The 27,036-nt window shown below is 31.2% G+C and overlaps 1 protein-coding gene and 1 pseudogene across 1 annotated transcript; both read left to right on the top strand.

Annotated features, from left to right (window-relative positions):
- Positions 1-10,632: 10,632 nt before the first annotated feature.
- Positions 10,633-13,068, top strand: LOC131650644 (uncharacterized). The gene is made up of 9 exons (XM_058920349.1): positions 10,633-10,773; positions 10,856-11,102; positions 11,218-11,308; positions 11,389-11,547; positions 11,758-11,905; positions 12,063-12,220; positions 12,576-12,675; positions 12,760-12,816; positions 12,895-13,068. Exons 1-9 carry the CDS (start codon positions 10,633-10,635, stop codon positions 13,066-13,068), a joined length of 1,275 nt encoding a protein of 424 aa, XP_058776332.1.
- A 1,023-nt stretch (positions 13,069-14,091) lies between these two features.
- LOC131650643 (uncharacterized) lies at positions 14,092-19,578 on the top strand (annotated as a pseudogene).
- Positions 19,579-27,036: the final 7,458 nt, after the last annotated feature.

Below are 27,036 nucleotides of genomic sequence, written 5' to 3'. Positions count from 1 at the left end.
TACGTAAAGACGTAACCGGGTACGCTCCTTGCTGTAACCGATTACACCTGACACTTTTTGAAAAATTATTTTAAAAACTCATATCTTACAAACCATATATCCGTTTTAAGCGCCGTTTTGAGCGTTGTAAAGATAATTAAATATTTTATATAATAAAATGGTGTAATGGGAAGTGGCTCAATTTTATTTTTAAATCCCGATTTTAATTTTTTATGGTACGTTGTATATCGGATGTGTGTTTGATAAATGTAATAGATGTGGTGATGTTCTGAGAATATGGTTGTGATATGAATGTTGTAATTGTTGCGAATATGTATAATTTGATTGTTGAATGGTGTTGAACATGAACATACTGAATTCGGTGTGATATCGGTGAGTATAATGGGATGACTTTGTTCATCGTAATCGGTGTGATGGTGAGTATGCTATATGTTTTGCATGCATTCATAATCATTTGGTGGCTGAATCCCGGTGACGTTTGGATCATTGGAGGCATAATTCCCATTGTGTGGAATTAGTGTTGGCAGGGCCATATCCCGGTGATGGTTGGATCGGTTTGATGGGTTAATCCCATGATGATTGATACCACATGCATAGTGTCAGTGCATTTGCATATGCGTCGTTATAACATGATTGGAAGATTTCCAGTGTTATTTCGTGGTGATGTATTTGATTGTATTTTCGTAACTGGTTGGTAAATAATCTGAAAATCTAAATATGTTGCAGTTGGGTGAATAATCTGCTTATGATTTTTTGTCGTTTTGAACTTATAATATAGTTTAATTGTGATCTGTCTCACCCTTACTATTGACCATTTTTCAGATTGAGGAGTTAGCTTCATTTGTGCTTGGTGAGGATAGCTTATAGGCTAGTCCATTTAGTCTTCGCGTCAGTGTCATGCTCTGGTCCTGTAACACTGGAGAACGCTTGTTTTAGAGTTAATTGACAAACTCTTGTTTTGGATTATGTTTAATTGATTTGTGATTGGTGGTTTAGTATTGATAATGGTTGATTTATGTTATTCAGAGTTTAAAATTATTTCCGCGGTGTTAAATATGGTTTATTGAATAACGCGTCTTTTTCCTCAGAAAGCATGACAAAATGACTGTTTAATTTTGTTTATTTCAGTTGTAACATCCTTGAATATGATTTTACTCCAAACTTATTTAATATTTCGCGGTGGTTTAGAAGGAAATTGACGAGTATTTGCATAATTTTAAATTTCGTAGATGTTCTCAATTAGGTTTTTCTTATCTCTTCATATTTACCGTTTCTTTTCCTTTTAAATAGAAAATGTCCCCCATGAATGTCGCTAGGAGGAAACATATGTGTTTATTTTCATTTTCCTAGGTGTTCTCAATTAGGAGAATGAACTTAATTCTATGACTAATGATCCTAAAACATTTAAGAGGCAACAGGGGTCACATATATTACTAACCAAATTGCAAGATTGTTTTTTAGGAAATAATAATGACCCATTTGATGAAGATACTATCGACTTTGCTTTAATTGCATATTGTGAGATAGTTACTTTTGAACAAATAACAAATGATGAAAATTAAAGAAAAGTTATGGAAGAATGAAATATACAAAATAAAAGAATACAAAGTACAAACTCAGTGGTGAGAATGGTCGTTTTAAAACGAGATTGGTGGAAAAAGGACACAAGCAAAAGAATCATTTATTAATTAATTCTAGGGATTTTTTTCCTATTGCAAGGTCAGATACAATTCAAACGTTTATTTCAATCTCTGTTCAAAATAATTGGAAAGTACATCAAATGGATGTTAAGTCTTCATTTCTTAATAGTAATTTGGAAAAAGAAGTGTATGTTGAGCATCCTACAAGATATGTCATTAGAGAAAACAAAGATAAAGTCTGTGAATTGCAGAAATATTTATATGGGTTGAAGCAGACACCAAGAGTTTGGTATAAAAAATACTTATTCTAATTTTATATAAAACTAGTAAAGGACCCGTGCGTTCGCACGGGTCGCGAAAAAATCGATATAAATATTAAAAAATTATCGTTAAAAAATGTATATAAATTAAGAGAAAATAATATCTTAAATGATGATTATCATATAAATATTAATTTAATTTATTAGGTTATAGTTGTTATCATGATATACATAGAAATTATGTTGAAGAATATATGAGTATATGGTGTAGTACACTTCACACAGAGACATAATTCTATCAACAATTGAATTTTTCCCAATCATAAAACATGCAATGTCCTCCATGCTCCGCACCCATGGTTTTGTAGGGCGGGTGCAAGGTTTTAAAAACTGTGTGTCCATTCATAAAAATATTTATAACTTATTTCCGTTTATAAAAATAATTGTATCAACGGTAGACTTTTTCTCGTTTATAAAAATATTTGTAATTTATTCCCGTTTATAAAAATAATTGTATCAATAGTTGACTTTTTCCGTAATTATAAAAATATTTGTAACTTCTTCCCGTTTATAAAAATATCAACGATAGACTTTTTCCCATTTATAAAAGTATTTGTAACTTATTCCCGTTTATAAAAGTAATTGTATCAATGTTAGACTTTTTCCCGTTTATAAAAAAATTTGTAACTTATTCCCGTTTATAAAAATACTTGTATCAACAGTTGACTATTTCCTGTTTATAAAGATATTTGTAACCTTTTCCCGTTTATAAAAATAAATCAACAATTGACTTTTTCCTATTTATAAAAATATTTATAACTTAATTATTACCGTTTATAAAAATAATTGTGTCAATAATAGACTTTTTCCTGTTTATAAAAATATTTATAACTTATTTCCATTTATATAATTGAATTAATTAATAAATATTTTAAATGTATCTCGTAAAATTAAATATGAGTATTATTGATTAAATAATAATTAGAAGGATAGTATAAATATTGAGTATTCTTAATGGTAATTTGAAGGAAAAAAAAAGTATATGTTGAGCATCCTATAAGATATGTCATCAGAGAAAACAAAGATAAAATCTATGAATTGCAGAAATATTTATATGGCTTAAAGTAGACACCAAGAGTTTAGTATAAAAAATACCTATTCTAATTTTATATAGCATGGTTTTTGTATATTTTCATTTGAGCGCACTTTATATATTAAATTTGTCAATCTAGAGATGTTTGTATTGTTTGATATATGTTGATAATCTTATTTATATGGACAATAATTAGAGGATGGCTTCAAATTTTAGAGAGGGTATGATAAGTTATTTTAAAATGACAAATTTGGACCTAATGTTAGATTTCCTTGGTAGGTATTGAGGTTGTTAAACAATAAAATAGAATTTTTATTTCTCTATATCGCATATAGTATATGGAGCTGATTTTGTTTAGCAAGTTCACGCAAGGACCGTGTGTTATCCATTTGCAAGGAGATAACAAAATTATTTGTTATGTCAAAGGTAAACTTATGTGGAGTTTTTTGGACTCATAAATAGTGATTGAGTTTGAAACAATAAAAAACATGTTAGGGAACACATTTCACTTGGGCAATAATGTAATTTTATTATCTTCGAAGAAACAACATGTTTTCACGCTTTCTACCATTAAAGCAAAATATACAATAACAACCGGTTGTGATACTCAAATTAGTGAATAAGAAGAATTTTAGAAATAATGCATTAGAAGTAGAGTAGTTCTTCAAAGATATACTTAAATTACAAGTTGTCTATTTTACTAAGTATTTTTTTTTTTTTATAAACGTTCCAAATATATTAATATTTAATTTCAAAAGATTTGAGATTAGTTGTAAAAAAAAAAAAGATAATTAATTATTGTTTATTAAAAACAAATTGCATACATATTTACAAAACTTACCAGTATATTTTACGATTTGAAGAAGATACTTTAATTTATGTTTAAAAGATTGACTTAAAGAGGCAATGTTGAGAAATTAAATAAAATCTAAAGACTAGAGAAAATACATGTTGGTATTCTTCTTCATTAAGGAGATGCCATAGCCATTTTGCTTAAAAGATAGGATTAAAGTTTCCTTAAACATTATACAAAGGAAATATAGTGTTAAAGACATTTATTTAAAACATACCTGTCATGTGAATTTTATGGAAGAGGAAATATAGTATTAAAGAAATTTGTTTAAAACTTTCATTGGAGTTATAATTCTGGACTAATATCCATCATCATAATTAGGGCTAACAATAAATCAAACTAACTCGAAAATAATTCGAAATTTCGATTCGTAAATTAAATCGTTAAATTAGGTTCATGAACCAAATGAGCTGAATATGAGCTAAAAACTAAATTCGTTAATTAAATGAGCTGAACTTAAACTATACATAGTCCGACCCGTTAGATTCATGAGTCAATTCAATTATATATGAGTTATATTATATTGTCTTTAAGAGTAAATTTAAAAATTTGCTCTAAATTTAAGTATCATATTTTCTTTTAATCTAACAGTTTAAAATGATAATTTATATTCTCAAGTGAGCAAAATATTTCTACAAATAAAATTAACATCGTATTTCTAATCTTATAACTTTTATTTTATATATATATATATATATATATATATATATATATATATATATATATAAACTTTAAAAAATTATTTTTAAGTCCGTAAAATAAACGAGATAAACCTAACGAGTTGAACCGAGATGTTCGTGAACTTTTAACAAGTCGAGTTTGAGCTGAGAAAAAGTTCGTGATGAATTCAAACTCGAACTCGAACTCAACCAATTCGTAACGAGTCGAGTTTGAGCTGGAAAAAAAGTTTGTCACGAACTCGAACTCGGCCAGTTCTTAACAAATCGAATTAAACTGAGGCGAGTTCGACTCGACTCATTTCCAATCCTAATCATAATCAACCATTTAGTAAATAATCATCTTCTACTGTTGTGACTATATATATTGTGATTATGACTGATTTTGAATTTAAAAATATAGACGAAATTTCTTATCATCTTAAACAAATGCTTTTTAGTTAAAATATTACTTATTATTATTATTATTATTATTATTATTATTATTATTATAAGAATATTATAAATTTACTTAAAATGATCTAATAAATTAACAGAATAAATAGACGAATTTTCCATGTTAATTATAAATGGAATCTAATTCTGTTTTGTTTTAATATATGCTTGGATAGATTAAATGGATGATAATAAATTAATGAAATCAACACCCACTAGTTAATACTATGATGGATAAGATAAGAATGAAAAGAAAATAGGTAAAGTAAGAAATATTTGTCGAAGTTTCAAACGTTGGTAAAGTAGGACACTTTTTGTCACCCTCAAGAATTACAGCATAGTATATCTCCACTACTAGGAACTTGCTCCAGCCTCCATGCTTTTTGGAAAATAACCTGTGCAAGAATTTCACCCTAATCAAAAACCGTGGGCGCTAGCTGTCGGTATATGCTTACACCAATATATTTCTAGAATGGTATGTGTGTGTGTGTATATATATATATATATATATATATATATATATATATATATATATATATATATATATATATATATATATATATATATATATATATATATATTCAACGTAGTTCAAGAATAATTCTCTTTAGTTATTCTACTTAATAATTTATAATTAAAGTTTGTTATTAAATATATTTGTATTATTTTAATGATCAAGAGTTGTTCTGTTAGATGGAAAATAGAAGATGAAATAGTAGAGTTGTCTCACACTACGGTGGAACAATACTCTCGATGTTATGGAGAAGGAAAGATCTACAAAGTTAGCACTCCAACGCTTAAATTAGTAAAAAAAATGAGAAGTAATATGTGGGTGAGAATGAATTTGAAATCGTTCGCGCGAGATAAAACACTGTGTACGAACAACTATCTGATTGAATTTGACAGTGATTGATATATTCACGGACGAAGTGTATGTTTACTTGTTTCGTGCATCTTTCTACTTGGAATTCGCTCTTGGGGATTTTGTCATGGGTCTTACAGACGACCTAGAACAATTACCTCTAAAACCCTTGTTCATACCGTAGAATGAGTGCTTAGCCGTGAATACTTTTAGGATGTCTGTTAACCGAAGCAAATGAAGAATCTTCACGAGATGTCATTAATTGAGAGTCGTTACATTAAATGTTTTTCTCTTGATCAACAATGTTTTACATAGAAGTCTTTATGTGGAGCGACACCAGACGAGTTAGATTAGGGAAAAACATAATGAACGAATGTTCTTATAGACAAAACTGAGTTATCTCTCTCCTTAGTTGGTAGTCTAACCGAGGAATAGATGAGATAATATTCAAATAAAAAAGAATGGTTCCATTATAAAAGAAATAAAATTATAAACTATAGTTGTTGGGATTCTAAGTATGTCCTTTAGTTAGTTTTTCCTTCGGTTATGTGTATCAGCCTAGGGAATAGATTGCACTTTTTTTCTACTAAAAATTAAAATGTGGCCCGCCCTAAATTAAAGCCTGAGTTTTTTGTTGGGTGAAGTGAAAACTTTGTCATAAAATATATTATTTATAGTAGTGTTATCCTACCGATCCTTTTATGCATATTATAAGTATCAAACAAGGAGACTCTCAATCCCCTTATATGTTTTTCATTTGTGCTGATGTTTACCTAACATGTTAAACTTAGCTCAAAATAATAACCAAATTAATGGTATTTCTATTGTTAGAAATGCCCTTAACATCACTCATCCTTTCTTTAAAGATGATAACTTGATATTCTATAAGGCTGGGGAATAAGAAGCAAATATCTTACTCAATATCTTAAATATATACCAAGAGGCTTCAAGTCAAAATATTAACTTTCAAAAATTTAAGATGATGTTCAGTAAAAAAAATGTAGCTTCTAACAAGAATGAGAAGTTTAATAATTAGATCAACATCCTCATCAATAGTATTCAAACCTATCTTAGGCTCCTTACCTAAATCGGCCCCTTTAAAGTCGAGACTCTCAATTTCATTATTGACAAAGTTAGACAAAGACTCAAGGGAGTGGAAAAGACATAAACTATCACATGTTGGTCGTGCTACCCTTATTAAAGTAGCTGCACAAGTCATCCCCACCTACATGATGACCTCATTTTTATCCCTAAATCCATTTGCATGAAGATGTATGTTTTGACGGGATGATAACGATAAAGACAAGAAAATTCAGTGGATGAAATGGTTTGATATATGCATACGAAAAAATGAAGGAGACTTGAGTTTCTAATCCATTAGATATTTTATTGAAGCCTTTCTTGCTAAGAAAGTTGAAGAATTCACGATAATCCTAACACTCTGGTGGCCAGAGTCCTAAAAGCGAAAACTACCATAAGTGTGACTTTCTGCAGGTAAAAAGGGGAAACAATCCTAGCTATACTTGAAGAAGCTTCCAACACAACAGATGGATCATAAAAGAAAGGAATTTGTTGGTATGTAGGAAAAAGTGATAAAATCAATGTTTGGAACGGCATTTGGATTCTAAATAAGTGTGGATTTGAACTCCTAACATGTAAACCATTGGAAACAAGGATAAATGAAGTCAAGGACCTCATTTAAGAGGAAAACAATTGTTGGAATCTTAACATTAAGAATAATCTTTTCCTTCCTACTAACAGGGAGGCAATCCTACAAATTCCCTTAATTAACAGAGAGAAATATGACTTTTCTAGTTGGATGACCTCTAACAATGGTCATTACACTATGAAAACAGGGTACCTTTGCATCAAGAATTGGCAAAAAGATGATGATATAGAAAGTTCATATAGGAAGAAAAATAAAATGGTTCGGAATAAGATATGAAAATCTCAAACTACACCAAAAAATGCTCACATGGAGAATAATTAACAACATCATTCCTACTAAAGAAAATCTTTCTAAAAAAGGCATTACATCTGACCCTTTATGCCCTAGATGTAACTCTAAAATAGATTCCATCGACCACTATTTTATGAACTGCATATGGGCATTACAAGTCTGGTTTGGGTCTCAACTAACCTCAATTCAACAACTATGTCAAGCCCAACAAACCAATCAAACAAGAAAACAAAAATAAAAATAACGATGGTGTTATAGACCTACCTTACAACAACCTGAAGACAAACTTTATCATTTAGAACAACTAGAAGGAATACAGTAACATCAATAAAGATGCTTGCATGAGAAAAAAATAAATCAACAAAGCAAATATAAACAATGAAGATGAAGGTAATATGGAATTCAATAATAATCACCTGGAGGATAACACAACGACAATATCTAGAAATAAAAAGTTCTACACCAATACAAAGATCAACAACACAAATACATGAAAGATAACAAAACTCTAAAGTCCAACAACGAGATGTAACTCAAGGTACATGTAAAACAAAACAAAGAACAATCAACTTGATAAAGGCATGAATATTAATCAAAATAAGGGGATTGTAAATATTTACAAGGAAACCCAGGAAAATAAACACCTTTATGAAGACATGAATGAAAAACATGTCTAAAAGAAAACAACACAAAAATGAAGATACTCATTCGAAAGTGAACGATCACCTAGCTAACAAAGACGTGCAAGAGAGAATTATTAACAAACAAAAAATTGTTAGAAATTTGATATACTAAAAATGAGGAACAAAGGAAAAACTCAGAATAAAGATTATTTTTCCAAAGAAAAGAACAAGGACGAGCCCAACAAGAATCCCTATTGAAGATGTGAAAACCGTAAAGACTCCTCACACAATAACATGAAGGAAATGATTAGAAACACAAAAGATAATGGTAGAAATAACTCAGAAAATGATATAAGTTAGATTATAGAGTCACATACAAAGTCCGAAACCATGCAAAGTGAACAATCTTAGGAAGGAAGAGGCCGAGGCCAACTCCTCTCAAATCGCGAACAAAATCAACAACAACTCCAACACCAAGTGGGAACCTCCTTATCTAGTTTGGATTAAATGTAACATTGATGCATGTCCGGATACGAAAGGAAAATGGGGCCTTTGAGTTATTTCAAGAACGACGAGTGAGAAATCATAACGACTTGCACGAAGTTCATAAAGGAAGACGATGACCCTATAGTGTAGGAAACGATGGCTTTAAAAAAAGCCATTAAAATTGCGATTGATTGTTGTTTTTTTGGATTTGATGTTCGAAAATGATAGTCAAGGATTGACTAGGATGCTGAACAAAAATGGGAATCCTATAACTCCTTAATGAATTGTTGGAAACAATATACGGAGGAAGATGATGAAAATGAAGAAAATGAGTTTTTTTTCCTCTAGTAGTTAAACAATCAAGCAACCCACATCATTGCAAAAAAAAAATGCAAAAGTCACCAAAAATATTGTTTGAATTAAAAAGAGAAATATACATACCACCCCCACATTTTGATATTCTAAAATTACCCTTGAACAAGTTAGTGGGGTGAAAAATGAAATTTTTGGTATATTTTTTTTGTAGTCCAATTTCAAATTTATGGTTGTCCAATTTTTTATTTTTTTTTATAAAAATACCGAAAATTTCGGTAATTTTTTCAAAATTTCCGGTATATTTTTGAAATTTCTGGTAAAACTCATAGAAATTTTAAAAAATTAGGAAATTTTCGAAATTTACGGTACACCCCCCAAATTTCTGATAAAAAAAAAACGCTAATTTTTTGAAAATTAATAACTTTAAACAAGAGTATAATGGTAAAAGTATATCCTATGGGGGTGACATGTCTAATTGGGGGATGGCACGTAGATTTCTCAATTAAAAAACATCCTTACATATTCAAGTTCAATCCACTCCGGATGTGAGGCCCATTTAATTCATTAAATTTTCTTTTGTTTAATATAATCATATTTGGAAAAAAAATTATAAGGAATATAATCATATCATTTTTGGTGACTTTTTTTGGTTAATCATATCAATTTTTGGTGACTTTTTTTGGTTAACCATATCATATGGTTAACATTTCGAGAATCAATATCAATTTTATGAATGATATAATTTTATTTGGAAAAAAGAAATTTAATAAAAAATTAAAATCTTAGAAATGACTCTAATTATATTGATTAGGTCATATTTTATTTAATAAATTAATATTATTTTTTTAATTATTATGGGAATAGTTATGTTTGTAATTTGATGATTAAAGATATTTGAAACATTTTAATTTTGTCGTAATTGAATTTGAATTATTTATATTTTTTATGATTTCTTAGTTAGTTTAAGGGCATTGAACAATAATGGATACAGCTGTTTAGATATCTACTTTAATATATAAAAATCGATTACCACCAAAATTCCTTGATTATCCTAATCACAATCAATTTAAGATGGTTTTACATACCCCTGAGAGTAATTACACATCTAATCATGATTACATTTCAACAACTAATTTAATGCAAAACTTCTTTATTGGAATATGAAAAAAGCTGCACTACGTTCTATGCTCTCATTACATTGAACATTCATATTAAATAAACCCTACCCTTTCATTTTTTTTTCACTATAGAGCTATATATTCGTACAAACTCTTCCACCTTGCATGTATAAACTCTTCCACCTTCCACTTGCCTTTTTCAATCAACACTTGACCGGTATTTTTCGTTTCTCCTTCCCCCATTTCCGTTCTTCATCTCTTTAACTGAATACTGATATTTTTTGTCTTCTATTTTGTTTCTAAACAGAACATGAGTCGAAAATTTACCCCCATTAAGGATGTTAACGATTCAAAGGAAACTTGGAGATTGGCCGTTCGAGTTGTTGATCTATGGAGTGTTATCAACAGCAAGGGTAATGAGCATATGGAGATGGTTATAATGGACGCATTGGTAATGCTTCGTATTCTCTCAAATCGTTTCGTAGCTTATTATATTTTTCAGTTATGATATTGTTGTTGTTTGTCATGAACAGGGTGATAGGATACAAGTTTTGATTCGTTCTGACCATACACCGAAATGGAAAGAACGAATACGTGAAAACATGTCTTGCATAATCAACAATGGAACTGTTTATGATAACGATTTTCAGTGGAAGCTTTGTGATCATGACAAGAAGTTTGTGTTTATTGGTGGTACGACTGTGAAGGAAGTTGATATTCAGAACCTTCCTCCCAAAAGATTTTTTTTCAAAGACTTTACTGATATTCTTGGAGGCAATAGTGAGATGAACTGACTCGAAGGTAAATATATTAGGTCATTTATTTTCTTCCTACTACAATTTATTATATTATTACAGAAGTTGATTTTAACTTACTCTTTCACTCTGTTTTGTAGATATTATTGGTGTAGTTCAGGAAATCAACAATTTTCAATATAACAATTCTGGAAAAAAGTCATTTGTTTCATTGAGTCTTAAAGACTTGAAGTAACTTATCAGATTTCAAATTTCTTCTATTTAAGTAGACGATTATTATCATATTGATCTTTTTATATTTGTTTCTACAGAGGTGTCATCGTTAACTGCACATTATGGGAGAGCTACGGAACAAATTTTTTGGATTTCTACCATGATGAAAAAAACAGTGGTGCTATTGTAATTGTACTAACTCATGTAATGATAAAGGAATCACAAGGTGTGTATCAACAAAATCCTATTATTAAGCTGTGATATCTGTCTGTAGTTAATTTGATACTTTAATTTTTATCTATTTCAGTCTCAAATGGATGGAGTGGATCTAAATAGCTTATTAACGAAGACATTCCAGAGATAACTGAGTATTTATCAAAGTAGATACAAATTGTTATCTTCTTCCAGTATAATAAGTTCCCTTAAAAATTATTATCCTTTACATTAATTTTGGTACAATGTTGCAGGTTACCTGCAAATGAGCAGACTGAAAAGCCTTCGCAGTCTTCAAAGGGTGTGTCTCTTTGGTCTGGTGCCTCTCAATTCACCCCAGTTGAAAGTTTCGTCCATAAGGCCAAATGTATATCTCTGAGTGACCTCTGCAAGGTGAAACAGGTAAGTGGTTATGGAAAATTTCAAAAAGTAAGCTCAATATTGTTTTATATAGATGATTTTATGTTAGACTGTTGCATATATTAATATTTAACTTGGAATATAGATGATTTTATGTTAGATTGTTGCATATATTAATATTTAACTTATTGTATCTTAGGACATGTTATGTGTTACTGTTGGAACAACTCAAAAGTTTTTTGTCTCAAAACATGGTTGGTTTTATTATGGATGTACTAAATGTTCTTTAAAGGCATCTGATGTGAAAAATCCATACAAATGTTCATGTGGTCAGAATGTAGAACATGCCATACCAAGGTTGTATTTTTCAATTGTTCTTTAGTTTAATTCATTTGCCATTCTTCAATATTTTTAAAGTTCTAATAGTTTTTTGCTATGCATTTTTCTAAAAGGTATCGAGTTGACATATATGTGGTGAATCAAAATTTCGCTTTGTGTTTTGGGACACTGACTGTGCCGACATTATTGGAAAGTCTGCTGATAGTATTTATAAAGCAATGCTTGAGGTTAAGTTTAATTCATTATCTATTATAATATTTATTTGTATAAGTGTTGTACTTACATTAAATTTAATGTGTAGGAAGGTGACGACGACCCTATGATATATCTCGATGAACTTGACATGCTTCTTGGTAAAAAAAATGGCATTCAGGGCTAAAGTTCAGCCAACATTTGGCCAAGCATCTGTTTGGAAACTTTCTTATGATGAAGAATTTGTCAAGGAGATTGAGAAAGATTATATTACTAATGAAGTAGGGCATTTTTTGTGTGAACATATACATAGGACTTTTATGAATATTTGTATCTTAATCTTCATCTCAATGTCTGATCTGCAGGGGGATAGCAAACCTTTAACCCAAAACCTAGTCGTTGATCGTGTCGATGATTCCATTGTATGTTAATGTTGCCTGAAAAATAAGAAGTAAATGACATCATTTTCTTAGTACTTACTGTTATTTTTTTTATTCCAGGAGTCATTGTCTGCATACGGAGAAAATGATCCTGATAAAGTTGTGACCAATACTCCATCTAAAGGAAGTCCCGTTACTCTTGATGCTGGAGATTCTGAATGTCAACCTTATGGAACTACTAAACTTTCAGGAACAAAACCTTCAAAGAAAGTGAAGATTGAATCAAATGTCTGAAGACTCCTATGAACCAGTTTATATGCCAACATTGATATTATTTTAGAGTTATTTGTTTCCTGTTATTTTACTTTTATTGAACAAGAGACAAGAGTTATTTGCTGTGCATTATCTATGAATGCTGACTTGGTTTTTGTTTTAATTTATGGAAACTGTTACTTTTTTGTAATATTTTCATCTGGCTATGCTAAATAGATTAACTGTCATTTTTGTTTAATACTGCATATAATATTGCCCGAGTATACAAACGATCCATATCAATTGAAAAAAAGTTTGAATGAATCACTGTATATGATATTTCTTCTTACTTGTAGGTTAATTGTCTTAATACTGCATATTAATTTGGCTTAATTGAATATTAACCTTCATGTGAAAATAAATTGTTGATTAATATATTGTATAGCAGAATTCTTCTTAGTTGCAGATTAATTTTTGTAATAAACCATATTTTTATGTTTCATTTTTACAGTCAGTTAATGCAGTAAAAGTTCACTACTGATATTTCAAGCATCAGAATTTTAATAAGATAAAAATAAAGACATTTTTCAACAGATTCATCTTAACCAACATTGGTAAATTGATCAACAAAATCTGCAAACAGCATGCATGGTGTAAATAAATACTAATGAAGTATATTTATCAATTTTTTTAATGGGACTCTTGAATATTGCACCAGCATGATGTCAACCTTCATACCTACCTAACCTATTACCTGTAACTTGCATTAAATTATTATCTTATGTGTGCATGTAGTCATTTACCGATGCATCGATTTTGTTCTTATTGCCTTTGCACGCTTTACATAATTATGGTTGCTTGGAAATTAATGGTTAGCTTATTTTAATGATTACTTCACAAGATTTTGAAGTTGTCCAAAAAATATTAATTAACATACAACCTTTCATATTCAGCTGCTTCCCTCCATATAAAAAGTTTGGAGGGAGTTTTTGTCCATATATTTGCTGCTTGCCTCATTATTCAGCCATAGTTTGCAAAATGATGGTAAAATCAAAGTAAAAAAGCATGGAAAATAAAAAAAGTGTTCAGCATGATCACTTCAAAAATGTTCTCAGAAGAAAAAGGCACTTTGATGCTAGACAGCATAGAAAAAGTGTGCTTGGAGCTAAGAGAGCCAAGAGATTGGCGGCAATGAACAAAGAAAATGCAGATCAAACTCAACCTCCTACTGATCCTATATCTTCACATATCAGATTGCCACTATCTTCTATTTCTCCAAATATTCTAAGTTCCAGCATAACTCATCGAAATACAAAGCAGAAAACTCATAGTAAATCAACTTTGAATACATTGCCAAGCTCATTAACAAAAAAACACCCAAGAGTTGTTTCTGTAAGGAACATTAACAATTTAGGAGTTAACCTAGGAAGGAGATTTGATAATGATTTTATGCGTGGTGCGACAACATCTTCAAGCCATACACCAAATCCAGATTCCAATATCAACGAACTTTTCCAAGATGACAGTGAAGGTGATGCAGGTTCCGGTAATTCTTCAGATAGTAAGTAACATGTTTTAATTTGATCATTAACCGACATTTAATATTTAAACATTTCACCAATATATAAGGACATAATATTTGCGAAATATTTTTTACTATGTTTTTGTAGTCTGCAGTTCAGTTTCTAACTATTCAATGGATGAGCATGACGTAAGTTTCGACACTGACATTGAAGAAATAGATTTTCACAATTCAGGTTGTAGATTATTTTATAAATATGTTTCTTTCTTTCAAATTTCATGATTCATTATGTATTTTAGCTAACAATTGTACATATTCATTTAGGAGAATACTACGATTTAGGTGACCCATCATTTGAGTGTCAGCAATGTGGTGCAAATATGTGGTATCTGGAAAGGAAGAACAAGTGTCGACATTCTGCTAATCCTAAGTTCTCAATGTGTTGTGGAGGAGGAAAGATTCAAATACCTTTGTTGAGAGAACCACCACCCGTATTGCAGACCCTGTTGTTCGACCAAAACAAAAGTGAATAAAAACTATTTCAACAACAAATTCGTATTTACAATATGATGTTCGCATTTACTTCTCCTGGTGCTAAAATGGACAACATATTTAACAATGGTAGAGGTCCTCCTAACTATCGTATTCAAGGTCAATCATGTCATCGTATAGGTAGCATGTTACCATTGCCAGGTGAAAAGTCCTGTTTTGCCCAACTCTATATATTCGATACTGAACATGAAGTTCAGAATAGAATTGATGGTTTCAGGTTTATTTCTTTAACTGTCTTTGTGTCATCACTGTTTATTATTTTGTTTCTACAATTTTCAAGAATCTGAACTTTATACGTTGGATGTTTGCATATCAAGGAGCGGAGTAGATAGTAATATAGTGGAAAATTTGTCTTCAATGTTATATGAACATAATGTTCATGCTTAGTCTTTTAATATGGCAAGGGATAGACTTTCTGAAGGCAAAGTGGCAGATTTAAAACTACGTCTCATTTCTGAGCGCCAAACTGATGGAAGAATATATAATCAACCAACAGTTTCAGAAGTTGCTGCTCTCATTGTTGGTGATGTTGATACTGCAGAAAAAGGGATATTATAATGCAAAAACAATGTGGCCAACTTCAGAGAATAGATGAATATCATACGTCTTATTTGGGATTTCAATATCCTTTACTTTTCCCTTACGGTGAAGATGGTTACAGACCAAACATACGGCATCGCAATAAAGGTTCTAACACGGTTCGTAATGCAGAGACAACGGCTACGGTATCGGAGAGTGGTTCGCCTTTAGGATTCAGTCAAGAAAAAACAAGGCACAGACAATTCTCAGGTCAATGAGATTTTTCTAGCAGTTTTTGGTTGATGGTTTTACAATAATGGAATCTGAGAGACTTCGATGGTTAAGAAAAAATCAGTCAAAACTTCGAGTAGGCAAATATGATCATCTTGCAGATGCTAGGACAAATGGACATACACGTGGTGCAGCTACAGGGAAAAGAGTTGTCCTACCTTCGTCGTATGTTGGAAGCCGTAGATTTATGGATCAGTTATACTTTGATGGCATGGCAATTTGTAGTTATGTTGGATTTCCTGATTTGTTTATTACATTCACATGTAATCCCAATTGGCCGGAAATACAACGTGTACTAAGTTCTGCAAATCTGAAAGCGTCCGACCGTCCGGATCTCATTACAAGAATCTTCAAATTGAAATTTGATGCGTTACTGTCCGATTTGACCAAAAAGAGTATCATGGGGAAGGTTCTTGCGTGTAAGTAATTTCTAACTTTTATTGATTTAATTTCCTTATTCATTTTGAATGTCATATTATAAACCAATACCTGAATTTTATATTTGTAGATATGTACACAATTGAGTTCCAGAAAAGAGGCCTGCCCCATGCGCACATATTAATTTTCCTTCATCCGTCGAGCAAGTATCCAACACCTGCTGACATTGATCGTATCATATCAGCAGAAATACCAAACAAAGACACTGACGAAGAGTTATATAACTTGGTCAAATCTCACATGATACACGGACCTTGCGGAAATGCTTTTCGTAATTCTACGTGTATGAAGGAAGGAAAATGCTCTAAATACTTCCCTAAAGACTTTAGACGTGATACGATCGTTGATCAAGATGGATATCCGTTTTATAGACGAAGGGACAATGGACACACAATTTCTAAGAATGGAATTGAGATTGACAACAGATTTGTTGTTCCCTACAATTCAAAGTTATTGTTGAAGTACAGAGCTCATATTAACATGGAATGGTGCAATCAAAGCACATCCGTCAAATATTTGTTCAAATACATCAACAAAGGATATGATAGAATAACTGCTGCAATTGTCATGAATGAAGATGGATCTGTTTCACAACATGACGTCGTTGATGAAATAAAGCAGTATATTGACTGTAGGTACGTTTCTCCAAGTGAAGCTGCTTGGAGAATTTATGGTTTTCCTATTCATGGAAGAAAACCAGCTGTAGAAAGACTTCATTTTCATGTTGAGGGACAAAATTTTGTTTTCTATACTGATGTCAGCCCTATTACCACAGTCCTTGATAAACAGAGCGTTACTGAGTCAATGTTTACATCTTGGTTTGAAGCCAACAAGAAATACGACGAAGCGCGCCAACTAACGTATAGCGATTTTGTTTCGAAGTTTGTATACGTTAAAAAAAAGAGAGAGTGGAAACCCAGACAAAAGGGATACACAATTGGAAGACTAATTTGGGTTCCTCCAACTACCGGGGAATTGTACTATCTCAGGATAATGCTAACACATGTTAAAGGACCGAAAAGCTATGATGAAATAAAGACAGTAAACAATGTTAAGTACGATACTTTCCGTGATGCATGTTTTGCTATGGGATTTATTGGGGATGATCGAGAATTCATATCTGCAATAATAGAAGCATTTCATTGGGGTTCTGGACATTATTTGAGATTACTTTTAGTTCACATGTTATTGTCAAGTAGCATTAATAGGCCTAAGCATGTATGGAGTAAAACTCGACATCTGTTATCTGATGGAATTCTTTATTCTCAGCAAAGGATTGCAAACAACAGAGGTAAATTTTCAATTTGATCAGAATCAATAATTTTTAAATAGAAATTATGTTCCAATATTTACCATCCATTTGTTTATATTGTTTATTAACAGGTCTGCGGCTAACAAATGAAGAAATTCTGAATTTAACATTGATTGAAATTGAAAAACTTCTTCGGCGAAGTAGAAAGAGTTTAAGTGATTTCCCTGGAATGCCAAAACCACATGGTTACATAATTGAGGAGCTTGGAAATAATTTAATATATGAAGAGCGAAACTACAATCCTGCTGGATAACTTCAAGAGTTCAATACGCTGTATAATAACCTCACAGGTCTAAATAATAATAACATCAATTTGGCAGAAGAATTTCAAATTACTTACAAATTTATATTGCTAATATGATATTTCTAAATTATATGTTCACTTAATTTCAGATGAACAAAGAGATGTTTTCAAACAAATCTTGACGGCTGTTGATACCCAGAACGGAGGCGTATTCTTTCTGTATGGATACGGCGGTACAGGCAAAACATACATGTGGAGAACATTAGCTTCCTACATAAGAGTAAGAAGACAAATATGCTTGTTAGTTGCCTCTTCAGGTATTGCATCCCTGTTGCTCCCCGGTGGTCGAACGACACACTCTAAATTTAAGATTCCAATTCCCACACTTGAATCTTCGATATGTGACATTAACAAGGGTAGTGACAGGGGGGACTTGCTAAAAGTATCAAAGTTGATTATTTGGGATGAAGCTCCGATGTGTCACAAATTTTGTTTTGAAGCTTTGGATAAAACCCTCAGAGACATCATGGGCTGATCCAGGTCATCAGATAAAATATTTGGTGGTAAGGTAATTGTGTTTGGTGGCGATTTCAGACAGATCCTACCGGTTATTCCAAGAGGCATTCATTCAGATATAATTCATGCAACTATCAATTCATCATACATTTGGGATCATTGTAAGGTTTTGAAACTTACAAAAAACATGAGGCTCCAGCAGTCTGGGACGACTACGTCAGCATCCGAGTTAGAACAGTTTTCAAATTGGATATTAAAAGTTGGAGATGGAAAACTAGCAGAACCTAACGATGGCTATGCTGATATTGATATTCCAGCAGATATTTTGATATCTAATTTTGATGATCCCCTTCGAGCAATATTCGTAAACACTTATCCATATTTTGAAGCTAACTTCAATAATGTAGCTTTTCTGCAGTCAAGGGCAGTATTGGCTGGAACAATTGAGATAGTAGATGAAATAAATCACTATGTATTAGACAATCTTCCAGGTAATATTAAATTTTGTGTGAACATTTATGCGAATAGTTTTTCACTTGCAACTTTAACAAATCATAATATAAAGTCACTCCATTTTCAGGGGACGAAAAGGAATACTTAAGCTCTGATTCAGTCGATACGCATGATGGTGATGGCAATGAATCTTTTGATGTTTTAACTCCTGAGTTTTTGAATGGATTGAGAACGTCGGGACTTCCTAATCATAAGATCAGATTGAAAGTAAATACTCCAATCATGCTGCTCAGGAATATTGATCAAGCAGAAGGTTTATGCAATGGAACACGTCTAATCGTTACAAGATTGGATGATCATGTTATTGAAGCCAAGATAATTTCAGGCAAGAACATCGGCGGTATCATTTATATTGCACGAATGGACATTACTCCAACGCAAACGCCATGGCCATTCAGGATGACACGAAGACAGTTTCCTATAACGGTCTGTTATGCTATGACTATTAATAAATCTCAAGGTCAGTCGTTGGATCATGTTGGCATATATTTGCCGAGGAGCGTGTTCAGCCATGGCCAGTTTTATGTTGCAGTTTCAAGAGTAAAGAGCAGAAAAGGCCTTAAAATCTTGATCCATGATAAGGAGAAACATCCATTAACCACCACAACAAATGTGGTCTTTAAAGAAGTGTTTGAAAATGTGTAGTCTATATGTGTTTGCAATATCTATGGCAATGTTGTTATTGGTAGAGATTTTGTGCTCGGTTGCCTAAAATTAGGTTACAACTTAAACAATTTATTAACTGTCATGAATTAAAGATTGGATATGACCTTTGCATACTGATAACATATTTCATTTGTAAAGCTGGATTGAAAAATAATGATGAATATTAGCTGTCATAATATCAATGATTACAAAACACCATCACTTAAAAGATTAGCAAAGGCAAACATTGATGTTGATATTATGTTTTAAATCCATTACAGAACCATCAATGATTACAATCTAAGTACCATCAACAACAAATTTAAAGCTCCAACTAACAGCTTTAGATATTCATCAGCTACTTTTTTTCCCTAAGTACACAAACATCAGATCTGAAAATGGAATCATGGAGAATTCCATGAAATCTCCAACTTGAAGATTTTTTGACTTTGCAAAATCGTACCATCCAACTCCAATATGTTTTTCATACTCATTCCTTCCAGCCCTAAGAATACGACAGTGATATCCCTTACCGTCAATAAGATCTACCATCCTTATTGCATTTTGGTCTTTACGAAAACATGTCCTTGATATTTCTATTGGAATATTCTGCATTGTAACTTTCTACTTATTAATCTCAGAGATCTATAGATCTATATACAGCAGTGGATATAAGTGGGTTTTGAACTTACCAGAGCATTTTGCCCTCGCATATTCGCTTCTGTGACATTAGATTTCCACTTTACCTCCCCGGTGTGATCAGCCACGCATTCAGCCTCTGTAAGAAACCCATCTTTTATGAGTGTTCCAAACATCTTTTCCTGATCTTCCTCAAACTCTTTGTTAATGTTACGTGCCCATTCAAGACTGTCTCTCTCAGGATCCCTGAAACATATATTTTAAAGAGTAACACTGCTATTAAGCAAAGAGATGAGAAATCAAGGGAATCCAGTTTTTTTATTACCAGATGCATGCAAACAATACTTACCTGCTTGATGGAGATGGGACAAATGGAACTCCCTACTTCACCATATCAAAATTAAATTTTATAAGACAATAGTTTGATGCATTATGACAATACTTTCTATATATAGATAGTAATACTCCGTATAATTGGGCCAGACAACAGTGATGGGCCTACATATTTTATATGTACAATTTTCCAAAATATTAGGTAAACGAGTCTTAACTACATAAAGTAATTATATCTATTATTGAAGTAGTTCATAGATGTTATATACAGGCCATATATAGCAATTAAAACTCAACAATGAGTCTAAAATATTTGCCATAATACATTTACAAATATCAATTTAGACAAAATTTATTTTGGCTCACTATTTCAAAATTCCTTTACATATATATATATATATATATATATATATATATATATATATATATATATATATATATATATATATATATATATATATATATATATATATAAATCAGGAATTTAAATATATATGGGCCTATATTTCGCTTTGTAAATTTAATAAAAATATTGGTGTGAATTTTTTTGTTACGTAAATTGAAGTTGCTATATATGCAAGTTGACTATATAATATGTATTATTTATAAACTCTAATTTGTTTTTAACATGGTAAATCGTTTATCGAACAAAAACTTCTTAAAAAAACTTTTCATGTAAAATTTATAACTACTATATTTAGTTAGCTCTTATAATGCATATAAATAAATTATTCTAACACACATGAGCCAATAATGATGGCCAATGTAAAGGAGCAACTATTTATTATGTAGAACATCAAGATGACCAAAAGAAGTAACCATTAGAAATTTTGCATACCAGCAAAAAAGTTTTGATAGAGTTATGCAGCAATGCAGAAAAAGTTCCAACCCATAAGGTCATCAAACAACAAGATTTAAACAAGTTATACCAGTAGCCACCACATACAAAACATTAAAAGAGTTTAGTCACTGAAACTACTTAAACAACAAAACAGTAAGCAAGTTTCTTCCACAACTTTTCAAAGCACCATCATTTCTTCTTCATTGTAACATAAATGAAAGTACCATGTCGCGCCAACTGACATGTTAGTGTGTCACCTTTCTTGAACCCTTTGGCCTTCACATAGGCGTACCATCCTTGAGTCATGTATTTCTCAGACGGACTTGGAACCCCGTTGCGGTATGCCGTCTTCACAGTACACTTGAATTGTTGATACAAGTCACAATCCCTAATAGTTACCTCCTTCTGATTACTTGCCAAGTAGTCTATTGTTATCTGCTTAGGGAAATGCTGCAACAACACAAAGATTCATTGAATAAACAATTGAGATCAGCAAAGTACTAAAATATGAGGAAGTTTTTGAGTATGCTTACCTGGACATTATCCTTTTTCACTTTTGAATTCTTTATAGCAATATCCCGGCAGTATGTTGGCTTTCCCCCAAACATTCTTATCCTAACATTTGAGTTATTTTTTCCCTTCTTCGCAAGTTTCATTGTTCTCTTCTCATTCCCATCTTTAACAGCTTTTTTGTTGGCAGTCCTGCCCAGAGTCTTGCTATTTGTTCTCTTCTCAAGGACAGTTGCTTTCTTCCCAACTGTTTTATCAACAACAGTTTTAGACTTCTTAGTGTTTTTGTTACTTGGTTCATTATCGTTCCCAGAGACAAGGGGGACATCATCTTCTTCAACCTTAACACTCCTCATAGGAACAACAGTGTTGTTGACATTTGGAACAACTGCAGTGGCATTCTTGCAAGTTTCTGCAAATGTAACAGATTTCTTTGAATTTGCTTTACCTTTTCTAACCGACTTGGCAGAAGATTGTTTTACTGAACCCTCTGCAACCTCATCCACGAGTTTTTGTATTTCATTCATTGTTGTCTCCTCATTGAAAGAACAGTTGTAAGTCCGTTAGGACATTATGAATGCCCAATAAAGAATAATAACCCCAAGTCTTACTTAAATCAGCGAAGAATTGAAAGATTAACAACTTTAAAATATATATAAGATGACACTCTTGAATGAAAACGAAACTCTTATACTTTAGAGAGTAACACTAACAGTCAAATAAAGATTCAATCGAAGTTTCACAATATTCAGAAAACAGGATCTGTGAAATAGTAAAAAAAAAAAACTCCATTCACATCATTTTCTAAAACTTACACAAATCTATTTTAGCATGCAGCAGAAATCAAAAAACCCTAAAACCTAAATAGATCGGACATGAAGAAAATCCCAACACAGTGAAATTAAACAGGAATTCATGTTTATAACCTGATGAGTTCTTCTTCGTCGTCTGATATCCACCCATGCGTTGGCTTTCTTCCACCCCTCATTGTCGTCATTTCTTGCTATCTCCAGAAGTGATGTCAGTATTTTTCTAAAGAGAGGAATGAAAATGAGAGAAGTGGTGTAATGTGAACAGTCCGAAATATATTGTGACTCAACTTTGCACGCTTCATTTTCCCTAGACGTCTTCAATAAATGACACCTATCTCAATCAATCATAACTGTTACCTATGATCCACCGTGTAACCAAAGTAATTACTAAACCATTTGGAAACAACGCTTTGTAATGTAACTTAAAAAATGCATTTAAGTTATCTTTATCTGTTAACTTCAAACGTACATGCATATACGACTTTTTTTGCTGCTTTACCAATACCATGCAGTGTTTTTATATTCAGTTCTCCTTTGTTTTTTTTATTACTTCCTCTTTACCAGGGGTGGGAATAGGCCAGGCCGACTAACAGGGGCCTACGGCCCAGCCTACATAGGCCTAGGTCAGGCCAGGCTTTTTAGATAAATAGAAAAGGCCTAGGCTTTTTTATAAGCCTATTTAGCTAAAAAGGCTAGGCCACAGGCCACATAAAAAGCCTTTTAAGCCTAAGAGGCCGACCTATTTAAATACATACGAATAATTTTATTATTATTATATTATATTTTTTACTTTGAATTAAAAATATAAAAATAAATTTTAGTTATTTAGAAGAAATTATGAAAATAAGATGAAAAGAATCTTATGAACAATGTCATAAGTTGTTTCGATAAGTTCTCTCAAACAAATAATATCACAAAATTTATGCTACTAGGTAAACTCAAATAAACTAATGCAAACAAACATTTAATCTCATTGATCTTTTAATTTGTTAGTCTATATAAAGACGAGTTGAATGACTTATTTACAAATGTTCAAATGAAATAGGCTTTTAAGTAGGCTAATAGGCTAATCAGGCCTTCAAAAAGGCCAGGCCCAGGCCAAAAAATAAGCCTATGATAGGCTACAGGCCAGACTTAGGCTTTGAATATTACAGCAGGCCAGGCTCAGGCTTGGCAAAGCCTAGCTCGGCCCAGCCTATTCCCACCCCTACTCTTTACTATTTTTTCCCGCGTTTTAAAATACAAAGTTTCTATATTTTTTTATTTATATTCTGCCTTTTTATTAGAATCCACTTTTTAGGGACAATCAATATATTTTATCAACTGTTTTTAAATCAACTATTACTTTTTATCATCACATTTAATAATTATAACATAATTTATCATAATTAAAAATTAAGTCACATATTAGTTTTTAAATACTTCATATTTAATTTTTTTAACATTATTAAATACACGTTAGAATAAATTTTCCAAACAAAAGTTGTCAAGTTATTTTTTCCCACTCACTTAATAATTAGGAATCCATGACTCAAGATAATATGAAATTTATATTTCAAAATAATATTATATCAAAACACTTATTGTTGGGCCTTAACTGTTGGAATTTTAAATTGGACCGTGTCATAAAATTATAAAATTTATGATATTTTCCAAATTGTTAAATTTATTTAATATTTAATCTTATTCTAATAATACTCCTATTAATATTGATCCGACTAATTTAAATATCCTACAGATCTTATTTTTATACAAAATATTATTAATAATTTTAAACACTTAATATTATATTTCAAAAAAAAATTCAATTTTTACATCTTTTGGTATACATATGTATTTTTCTTAAAAAATTTATTATTACCAATTTTATTGAACTGTAAATCATGTTACAATATTTCTTATATATAATGATATCCTTATGTATATTTTTCAACAAATATATTATTAACAGATGTATCCAAACTCATCATCATGTTAACAAAAAGACATATATATACATATATTCTCCATTTTCCTATTAACTTTACATATCTTACATAAATTAGTGAAATCTGAAACATAACCACATTATAATAACACCAGCAGATAAGACTAAATGTAAACCATGCTGATCATTTTGATTTTCATGCATTAGTGCAAATCATAACATGGTAATATTGAAATTATAAAGTAGCTATCAAACCATTAACTGTTACAATCCAAATAGAAACTATGAATAATAAATAAAAAAAGTTTGAAACATCACATTAAACTTCATAGAATTAAAACAAAAAAACCCAGCAACATCATTCATAACAAACTGCTGTTCTTCAAAAACTTTCCACTACTTCATCCAGTATAGCCATTAACACTTCAACAATACATCTTCACTTAAACCTGCATTACACAACAATCATAATTTCAAAAAATTACCAGAAACATACAGATGAACAAACAAAGTATTTAATGTCAATATTATACTAGATTTTGTGTGAACAGAGATATTCCTAACCATTGTTTTTAGTTTCTTCACCAACTCTGTCCATATCATCCATTCACTGTCATCCAGAAGACAAACATAGACTTAATGTGTGAAATCGAAATAAAGTCATCTAACCTAATATCATGTTTTTTCGAAAACCTTTGAATAATAATGTTATACCTTTCATTTTCAAATCCGATCTTCCCAATAGACACTGAATTGGATATTTCTATCATTATGGGTTTGATCTGCAGTCCCACACTTCCCATAACATCAGCTACAAATTGAACATCTTCAACTAAAGCAAACCCCAAACCAGCTCTCATTGCCTGATGCTTTCCCGACCACTTGATTCCAAGCATCTCATTCTGCCACACCCTTGATATGTTCTTAATCTTCCTCCCCCTTTCCCAGCCGCATGCAATACTGTTTCCTGCATGTAAAGCCCACTCACTGCACATCTTGGTAATCCGTTTTTTCTTCAACTTCGACCTCATACGCAGAAGCTTGGATCTTTGCTCCATCTTCCGTTTAATCGCGAATCGTTCCAATCGATCTTCAACAACAAGAAATTTCAAAGATCTACATAATAAGAAACAAGCATCAACCAAAGTCAAATTCCATAGAAAAAAACGAAAGAAAAAGATTGGATTTAAAAAAAATTGATCTACCACCTGCATGCTTTGGCAACTTGTGAGAAGCTACCCATTTTTCTTCCCACTGATGGTTTAGTTTTCGTGCGTTGATACTGAAATCTAATTTTGATAGGTTATTATCACCTAATATACTCAAAGGTCCATTACCTGTTAGACTTCCTTTTAGTAGGTAAACGTGCAAAAGATTTTGGAAACTGTTGAACTGTCTTTTTTGTGTGCATGCAGAACTAAATATAATCAACTCTTTTTAAGAGTAATAATTAATTTCACACTATTCATATATAACTCAATTTGTTAATTGTGTGAAAAAAAATATATTGATTTATATTTATTATATAATGTAATTCAAAATTTTAATTATTTGCTTTGATACATTATTTAAAGTTTAATTTTACTTAATATAACTTCTATATTTATCGCGAAAACAACTACAGATTGATAAATTAAATTAATATTGATATGATAATAATTATTGAAGAAATTATTTCTCTTAATTAATATATATTTTAATATAATTCTTTAACCATAACGATATTATATTTATTTAATATTTATACCGACTTTACGTGACCCGTGCGGACGCACGGATCCTTTACTAGTATCTAATAAGAGCACAAATATTAATGTTTTTAATTTCACAAATGCATGCATTTTTGTCTTTCATACACATGTATTTGTTATTAAAAAAAAAAATCGAATTAGATTAAAGGAAATGTTGCAAAAGTTATGCCGAGATAATTTTAAAGTGAGGGAAAATAAACATAAAGAAAGACAAATTTCAGAAGTATAAAATAGATAATTAAAGGACAAAACACATTTGAAGTGTTAAATGTATAACTATCTTATACCAAAAAAAAAAGTTAGCTAAGATAGTGTTTGTGTAAAAAAAAAGTTAACTATCTCTTAGACACTCACTTTGTAAATGCAATTGACAATTTTTTGTCGATTATGCTGATGAGAGATTTGCTACTTCCAACTAGGTAAACTCTTCTGGGCCTAATAATAGAAATATTGTGGGCCTGAAAATTCTCTTGCATTAGCAAAATGAAGAGATTTTATCCTGTCAACCCCACCCTTTGATCTGACACCCCCATACACCTTATGCATTTATTAAATAAAAATATTAGAAAATTTTGAATTTTTTGAAAACCTGTTGTGGTTATCAGATTTTTCAAAGAGACTACCGCATTTATGACCAGTAAATAT

The sequence above is a fragment of the Vicia villosa genome, linkage group LG2 (genome assembly GCF_029867415.1).
Source record: "Vicia villosa cultivar HV-30 ecotype Madison, WI linkage group LG2, Vvil1.0, whole genome shotgun sequence".
NCBI classification, from domain to species: domain Eukaryota; kingdom Viridiplantae; phylum Streptophyta; class Magnoliopsida; order Fabales; family Fabaceae; genus Vicia; species Vicia villosa.
This window is presented reverse-complemented; position numbering and strand designations above follow the sequence as displayed.

Excerpts from the sequence above, each read along its gene's own strand:
- LOC131650644 (XM_058920349.1), top strand. The coding sequence starts at position 10,633 with ATGAGTCGAAAATTTACCCCCATTAAGGATGTTAACGATTCAAAGGAA. Across the intron at positions 11,103-11,217 it reads TGATATTCTTGGAGGCAATA|ATATTATTGGTGTAGTTCAG; the intron begins GTGAGATGAACT and ends TCTGTTTTGTAG. Across the intron at positions 11,906-12,062 it reads ACCTCTGCAAGGTGAAACAG|GACATGTTATGTGTTACTGT; the intron begins GTAAGTGGTTAT and ends ATTGTATCTTAG.